Consider the following 8,745-nt stretch of genomic DNA (forward strand, 5'->3'; position numbering starts at 1 on the left):
AGGCACGTCCGCGCCAACTGATGGCGCGCCCGCGCTGTTATTGAAGAATTAGGCAGGAAAGTCGAGCTGAAGGCGCCCCCGCACTGACCATCCGCGCGCCCGCGCTGTTGAAGAAAATTTTGAAGTGTGTTTTGCGAAGTGGGGGCGTGCCCGCCCTGTTCCCTGCGCGCCCGCGCCGTCGTCTGTGAGAAAATAAAGAGTCCGACTGTTTATGAAAACTTTGGGGATATCTTTGGTATTATGTTTGGACGATTTATAGGTCATATTTAAGAGATTTTTCTGAGTCATTAAGCTATCTATCAGCCGCCAATACGCACAATATTCTTGAGAGCACTTTTGTGAGTTTTTGGGATCAAGAATTGAAGATTTCTTGGAACGAAGACGAAGATTTTCAACCGGATACGGAAGAAAAACTACGGCTTTGTTACTTCTTTTTATTTTTTTTGATTGTTGAATTATGTTTGAGATATTAAACATGATTTGGTTTTTATTGAATTTGAGCATGAACTAAACTTTTCTAGTCTAGAGGTTGACGTAGCTTGGTTAAGACATATTCATGAATCGTTGATTTTAATGCATTGAATTTCTATAGATTAATTGTGTTTCTAGAATTGAATGTCTTCTTAATTTACTGGCCATAAATTGAGTTGTTATATTTACTTAGAATCGTTGCTGGGATTTTGAGTAGGATCAATAGGAACTACACTATTAATTGTTTATATAGCTCGGGAGAGTATATAGCTATAATAGAACCTTTAATGAACATCGTTTTACACATATCACTACATCTAGATTTTTAATAGGGATATTAAAATCGAACTGTAGTTGATACACTCTATTTATTGCTCGGGAGAGGGGAATATAATAATCTAAGTGTTCTTGGTTATTAATCGAAAGAAATTCATAAAATAGATTGATTAGGATTGAATATTGTTGAGACCAAGTGAAATCAAAACCTCTGGACTATTTTTTCTCTGATTGATAATTTCTCAAAATTTGTGTGTGCGTGAGCTTGATAATTCTTCATTACTTATTTAAGTTTTAAGCAAATTTCCAAAGTTTGATTTTCTAGATAAAATTAAGACTATTTTAATTACAAGTATTGAATATTTTCAAATTACTCTTCGTGGGATCGACACTCTCTCTTTCACTATACTAAAACTTGACACTCGTACGCTTGCGAGTATTTTTCACAACAATAGTGCATGATATACTTTTTTAAATAAATTATTTAATTGAAGAGTCACATAAATAAATAATTTAAAAAACACATTAATTATGTAGTATTAATAAAAAAAATAGTCAATTAAATTCACAAATAAACTCGCATATTTATATATGTAATAGATATCATATAATATATATAGTAGTGCCTTTGTTTTAAATTTTAATTATATATATAGATCTCCTTTTATTTTTCGTTTGTCCTAAGTATATAAACTTGTAATAGATGTAGTCAAAATAATGTCACCTGAAGCAGACAATGTCGAGGAGACGTGGGAGAGTCAGGTCTACACATGCAGACATCACTTGTGCAGATCTTAAAAAAAAAATAGTGGATTGTCACAAGATCATGTCCGACGAAAATCTTCCACGTCCAATTCAGCACTATATATTCAGAGCGGTGAAGGAAAATTAAAATGCCAAAATGATAATTACTTAGACAAAAAATAGAGACTTACCGCCTATAGCCTACTTATGTATTTTTAGGATGGAAATTGAGATTTTACCTTCATGGCCCTATCATGGGATTAACAATTTACAATAGGGGTCACACATGTCTAATTTAATTAATGAATGTTTATCTTAAAATGTTATTATCCACCAATTAATGTCATCATATTATTCAATATTTATTTTTCCCCGGCCCCCTAATATATATATACCTAGGGTTTTGTAACTAACTAACTTTTGAAAATACAATAAACCATTTATATAAGCACTAGCTAAATAAGATTAAAATTAAAAAGTTGTTAGCATAATTGATATTTTCAATGAATCTCTTAATATATGTGAAAAAAATAAACAAACTCATATAATTGAGACACAAGTAGTAATATTATTGTTCACGTTTCAACGTAAAAAATAATTCAAAATTTCTCGTACATTTGTGAATAAAAACAACGTGAAATATCGATATCCCCAATCAAAATCACCACCCTTGCTAGGTTAAATTAATGTATCCCTCATGTTATACATAATTTCACTATTGCAAATTTAATTTGAAACTCGTTAAAATTATATATAAATATAATATCTTCATTTGAGCGAAATATATATGAATGATGTAGTCTCCGTATTTCCCACGTTCCCACTTTTTTTCCTCCAGGCCCAGCTGTTTTCATTTGACTATAAAGAAAACCTTAGTGCCAAAATGCTAGCTTTTCAACTTTATAGTTATTTCCATCCGTTGTTTATTTATTAAAATTAAATGAACGACATAGCATAATCCTAAGTCATGTCAGTCATACAATAAACGATAAAACTAAAATATTGTTTTGATATTTAATTTTCCCATTCAACACACCAAATAAAGGGTTTCACACTTAACAAAAGCTAGCTAGCTAAACGCGGGTGAAAAAAGGCACAACTTTAATTAGTATAATATTTATATGTATTATTAATATTAATTATAACGAGCCACCTAAAAAGGCCACACACACCCACTTGTATTTTTTTCAATATATTCCCACTCCTAACTCTTCCCCAAATTTACAAAGTCAAGCATATTTATCAACCCACAATTTCTCCTATATATACTTGTCCTATGCATTCAAACTAAAACCAACCAACTCAAAAGTACAAAGCATGGAGTTCTTTTATGTCTCTCTTCTTTGCATATTTGTCTCCTTTGTATTCCTCTTCCTTAACCTTCTCTTTTACAAGACCAAACCCGCCGGCTCCGGCACGCTACCTCCGGGCAGAACCGGTTGGCCGGTCATCGGCGAAAGCCTCGAATTCCTCTCCACCGGATGGAAGGGTCATCCAGAGAAGTTCATCTTCGACAGGATCTCCAAGTACTCATCCTATGTCTTCAGGACTCACCTCTTAGGCGAACAGGCCGCAGTTTTCTGCGGCGCGAGTGGCAACAAGTTCTTGTTTTCCAATGAGAACAAGCTTGTTCAAGCATGGTGGCCTAGTTCCGTGGACAAAGTTTTCCCATCTTCCAACCAATCTTCTTCCAAAGAAGAGGCTATCAAGATGAGGAAAATGCTCCCCAATTTCTTCAAACCCGAGGCGTTGCAGCGGTACGTGGGGATAATGGATCATATAGCGAGACGACACTTTGCGGATGGATGGGAAAACAAGGAAGAAATAGTTGTGTTCCCTCTTGCCAAGAACTACACTTTCTGGCTTGCATGCAGGCTCTTTGTGAGCATCGAGGATCCACAGCACGTAGCCAAATTCGCCGATCCTTTCAATCTCTTGGCTTCTGGTTTGATCTCCATCCCAATAGACTTGCCCGGAACGCCGTTTAACAAGGCCATCAAGGCGTCGAATTTCATAAGGAAAGAGCTCATCTCCATCATCAAACGGCGAAAAATCGATCTAGCCGAGGGAAAAGCCACCGCTACACAAGACATCCTGTCGCACATGCTGCTTACGAGCGATGAAAATGGGAAATTTATGAATGAATTAGATATCGCTGATAAGATTTTGGGTCTGCTCATTGGTGGCCACGATACTGCTAGCTCTGCATGCACTTTCATCGTCAAATATCTTGCGGAGTTGCCCGAAATCTATGACGGAGTTTATAAAGGTAAAATCATATATCATATATATATATATATACATGCATGTTTTCTGACGTTATTTTTCGCATATTCTCATTAAATTTACCGTGAATTACAAAAATTCAGAACAAATGGAGATTGCGAAATCAAAAGCTCCAGGCGAATTGTTGACTTGGGATGATATCCAGAAGATGAAATATTCATGGAATGTTGCGTGTGAAGTGTTGAGGCTGGCACCACCACTCCAAGGTGCTTTTAGAGAAGCCATTTCTGATTTCGTCTTCAATGGATTCTCTATTCCAAAGGGTTGGAAGGTAAAAAAATTTAAATTTTTTTTTAAAAATCAATTATATTTTATTAATATAAAAGTATATATAGTTGATTCATATTGGAATAATCGAACTGCAGCTGTATTGGAGTGCCAACTCGACACACAAAAACCCGGAATTCTTCCCGGAGCCGCAGAAGTTCGACCCGTCTCGATTTGAAGGATCGGGACCCGCCCCGTACACGTTCGTGCCATTCGGCGGTGGCCCGAGAATGTGCCCCGGAAAAGAGTACGCCCGTTTAGAGATACTCGTGTTCATGCATCATCTTGTGAAGAGATTCAAATGGGAGAAAGTTATTGCAGACGAGAAAATAGTTGTTGATCCCATGCCAATTCCTGCTAAAGGTCTTCCAGTTCGACTGTTCCCTCATTAAGCTTGAGGATTATTATATTATATTTTATATGTTTCTTAATAATAATTGAACTATACTATAAAGTTTATTTGAGCTAGCATATATATATATACGTGTATCTACATATATAGATGTAAATAGGATATTGTGATTTTTGAAATTTTATTTTACAATACATGTATAATATACTCTATTAATTGTGAAGCAAGAAAGTTTTTCCCCTAATTAAAGCTTGAGCCTTTTGTATCGTCTTTCAGGATAATTTATTTCAACTTATCTTAAAAGTATTACTTTAACAGTAGATCTAACGATTCATGATTTGTCATGTCAGCACTATAATATTAATTATGCATATATGTTCATATGTAAACCACCAGATATATGATTTGGGTACTATCCTAAGTGTAGGATCTCATTAACCAATGTTTCAATAGTTTTATTCCAATTAACTTATCATGTATCGATCTGTGTATGAGGTGTATATTTGTTGCATAACAAATTTCAAAGAACCAACACCTTTGTTACCATCAAGAGTCATCGATTTTCATATAAAAGTCATAATTAAAGCCTCTCTAGTTATGAACTCAGAAAATGAGTTCATTTCTATCCCGTCTACCACTTCTAGGTACATCACAAGTTTAAAATCCACAATTTTCTAAATAATTCATCCTCAATCATAAACCCAAACACACAATTTTTAGGAGTTTTATCATCCAATCGCACACTCATCTATAGCTTTGATCGTAAATCTCATCATTGTCTTTCACAAAGCATAATTCATGTCATCAAAAACCGGAGGTTTAAAAAACGAGTTTGCAGTAGTAGATGAGTCCATATCTAAACAAGGTATTGACAGAGATGTTGGCAACATCTTTCAACAGCACTTAAGATCATAATGAATAGAGTAGAGAAAAAAAAATATGTCAACGAATGATAAATATAACAGAGAGACTTAAGATAAGCATTGATTATACACAGAGCATACAACACAACAAAATAAATCAAAAAAGAAACCCAAAACTAGCTAAACCAAAAACCAAAAACCAAAACTAGAATTGATTGCTCTCCGAAGAGCCATCATTATCATCAGCAACAGTTTCTTCTCCTTCTTCTCCGTGAGCTTCACCTTCACCCCCTTTTTGTTCAGAAGAGGTACCTACTCCAAGGAGGTTGTGGTAGTGAGCTTTCAATGCCTCATAGTAGGCAAGATCTGCTTTGGCTTGAATGATCTTCTGCTCAGCATAAAATAGTTGAGCTTGAATGAAAGTTGTATCCATGGATTAAGCTGCGGAGGGTGGAACAAATATGGCAATTGACAGTGGGGTGTTGGCAACATATTCCACAACATCTTCAACAGCACCTGATTCTGACCAAGGTAGATCAAACTTTCTATTTCTTCTAAGTAGTGCAGGTGCAATCTTCAACACTTCTCCAGGCTCAGTAAGAGATTCATCACCATCCTTCTCAATTTCTTGAGATATCGTTATAGAATAGATCAAGGAAGGATATGGAAGCTTGAGTGTAGGCTGAGCACAATATGCAAATGCCATAACTGTGTCGAACACCAGTCGACCATAGTTAAAATTAGCTCCTATTCCAATGGCATACAATACTAGAGCTTGATGTTTAGTGAGGACAGTAGAGTTCCCGGAGGGAGTCCAGGTCTTCACCGAAGTCTTGTGCAAGACAGAGTATAGAGATGTAAACTTGGCAGCTGGGAGATTCTTAGGATGAGCTGGGAATGTTGTGACTTGACCACCTGTAATGACAGAGGTCATCACATCCAAGGAGGGTAAAATAGCATCATCAACAGAAGATGTCCACAGGAAGCCATTAATAACTGCCGGACTAAACTGAAAAATTTGTTCTCTCATGTACACTTTCCCATAATTCACAAATCTTGGATCCTTCACTGCTTCAGTAAGATTGCAGTAGAATTCCAGCACAAGTTCCCTACAATACGGAGCAGCAGCAGTAACAGTAGCAAGCATATTTCTCACCTCAAAAAATTGAACCATATTCTGAGCTCCATAACTCTCCAGATCAATATTATGTTCTTCAAGGAACTCAGGATTGGCATACTGTTCCCAGTTATCTGCAATATCCTTAGAATAAAATGAGGATGAGTAAGACTGGTTTACCCGATAGTCTTCTCCTAAGGTGTTGTCCAAGGTGTCAGCAACACCTTCCTCAACATCTTCCTCAGAATCATTAGTGTCTGACTATTCTTCCAACTCATTCTCAGCATCAGAATCTTCACTCGATTTAGAACTGGAGCTATCAGATTGATTGGGATGATTGTCAGCATACTCTTGTATCATCTCCTCGTCAGGTTCATCATCTGATTCGTAAGGGGATACAACTGATTTCTGTACTTTTTCTTGCTTCAAACCAGCCATGAATTTGGCTATAGACGCTTCCTCATCATCTAAAAAAACAAGAGGAGCAGTGGTGGATGTCTCATCAACAATAGGAACAGATGCAGATGCATCTTTATCATCCGCAATAGAAGTGGAAATTTGAGTCTCTGTGAAGAAGATTCACTTGCAGAAGATGAATCACCAGTTGATTCATTCTCAGCAGCAAAAGGCACAGGAATGGCTTTACCCGTTGGTTTCATCACACTGGATTTTCCCCTCTTACGATGCACAATCTTGTAATATTCATCGGAGCTCGCATCACCAGATGAGAATTCGGTGTCCACCAGAGAAGGTCTCTATGGTTGACCCTTCCCACGGTATCTCTTCGAAGCATTGTAGTCAGGATTGTATCCGGCTTGTCGCTTGGATCGGCAAGTCAAGGGTTTCGGTGGAAACACCTTGTTGATTGTAGAAATATCCGGTAGATTATCTATTTTATTACCACTCTTTTCTGGAGAAATCAAATCCAGGGACACAGGTTCCTCTGCAACTGGAACAATGGCATGCTCGATCAGAGGGTGTGGTGATGGAGGTGTTGTCACACCTTGAGCAACATCTCTTGAAAATCTCATCTCAGTGCGAATGTCGTGAGAATCAAATCATTTTCATGCCATTAAAATTGCGAGATAAAAAAACAGAGGGAAATTTAGGGCAAAAAGAATTAGGGACGATGAGTGATCAGAGGAAACACGAAGGCAGGAAGATTATGTTCCTAGAATAGATAAGCACCCAATATATATCAAAACACTCAATCTTTCCTACTCACTCGGATTTACAGTAGACCCCAACGGTAGCAAAATCCCTAACTGTAATAATCCAAAACGGTAACAAATCCAATTTAAATTAGGAAACTAAATCAGTTATACTCGTCAATTCTCTAGGCCCAATTATTTCACCAAATATTTTCATATTTAAACTCATCATCGATATATAACACCATTGAAACAAAATCGATCATAATAAAAATCAAAATTTCAGAGGATAGGGCAAAAATTCAAAATTTTTGTTTAATTAAAACTTCAAACTTCTCAGCCAGATATATTCACACAAAAATAAATATGCATATCCTAAATATGTCGAATACAAAATGTGACATAAAAATAAAATTCGATCACATGCAAAATATATGTTGACAATTGAGGTGTTATCCCCGATGTTGGCAACATCTTCCAGCAACACTTCAGGATTCTCAAAAAAATTTGTTATCAAATTCATTATTACAGAAGTGGTAGCCTGCACACTAAAGGAACGATCTTCAACGGACCCCTTTAGATAGCTTTTTTCATTTGCTTCTGATTTTTGAATCAAATTTGATGATTGAATTTATCACGTTTTATCATATTGTTATTTTGAGTTTCTGAATTTGAGAAATCACTTTTCACTTGGGACAATATCATGAAATACACGAATATCCATCCACTACTTTGTGATTTAGTCAGAACTCTTTATCGATTAATCCTCATTAAATTGTAAAACACTTTTTCAAGAAATCCTGAGTGTAAACTGGTCAATGGTTACAAAGTATCAAATACTTCACAAAACAGAATGAATGCATGAATGCAACATGCCTAATGATCCTAAAGATGAACATGCATGAAAAGGTGTTGTCTTAGGGTGTTGGAAACACTCCAGACAACATTTCAGTTCTGTTTATAATGCACACATTCTGAAAAACTTCCATAGACTGGAGAATCCATCAAAATCCAAAGCTTTTGTGAATATATCAGCTAATTGGTTATTAGTCCCAACAAACTCAATAAAGATCATGCTTTTCTAACCAAATCTCGAATGAAGTGATGTATAATGTCAATGTGTTTGGTTCGAGAGTGTTATACTGGATTTTTGGATATATCAATGGCACTAGAATTATCACAGTACATAATAGGAGTATCACTCTTAATTTCATAATC

General features: G+C 36.1%; 2 protein-coding genes across 2 annotated transcripts; one reads left to right on the forward strand and one right to left on the reverse strand.

Annotated features, from left to right (window-relative positions):
* The first annotated feature begins 2,767 nt into the window (after positions 1–2,767).
* Positions 2,768–4,515, forward strand: LOC140887662 (beta-amyrin 28-monooxygenase-like). Its single transcript, XM_073295067.1, has 3 exons — positions 2,768–3,760; positions 3,861–4,048; positions 4,143–4,515. The coding sequence occupies exons 1-3, from the start codon at positions 2,809–2,811 to the stop codon at positions 4,434–4,436; spliced, it is 1,434 nt and encodes a 477-aa protein (XP_073151168.1). The 5' UTR covers positions 2,768–2,808; the 3' UTR covers positions 4,437–4,515.
* A 1,180-nt stretch (positions 4,516–5,695) lies between these two features.
* Positions 5,696–6,627, reverse strand: LOC140889649 (uncharacterized). Its single transcript, XM_073297369.1, has 2 exons — positions 6,601–6,627; positions 5,696–6,520 (listed from the first exon to the last, which is right to left on the reverse strand). The coding sequence occupies exons 1-2, from the start codon at positions 6,625–6,627 to the stop codon at positions 5,696–5,698; spliced, it is 852 nt and encodes a 283-aa protein (XP_073153470.1).
* Between the last annotated feature and the right edge of the window lie 2,118 nt (positions 6,628–8,745).

This window comes from Henckelia pumila, chromosome 3 (genome assembly GCF_033568475.1).
Source record: "Henckelia pumila isolate YLH828 chromosome 3, ASM3356847v2, whole genome shotgun sequence".
NCBI lineage: Eukaryota > Viridiplantae > Streptophyta > Magnoliopsida > Lamiales > Gesneriaceae > Henckelia > Henckelia pumila.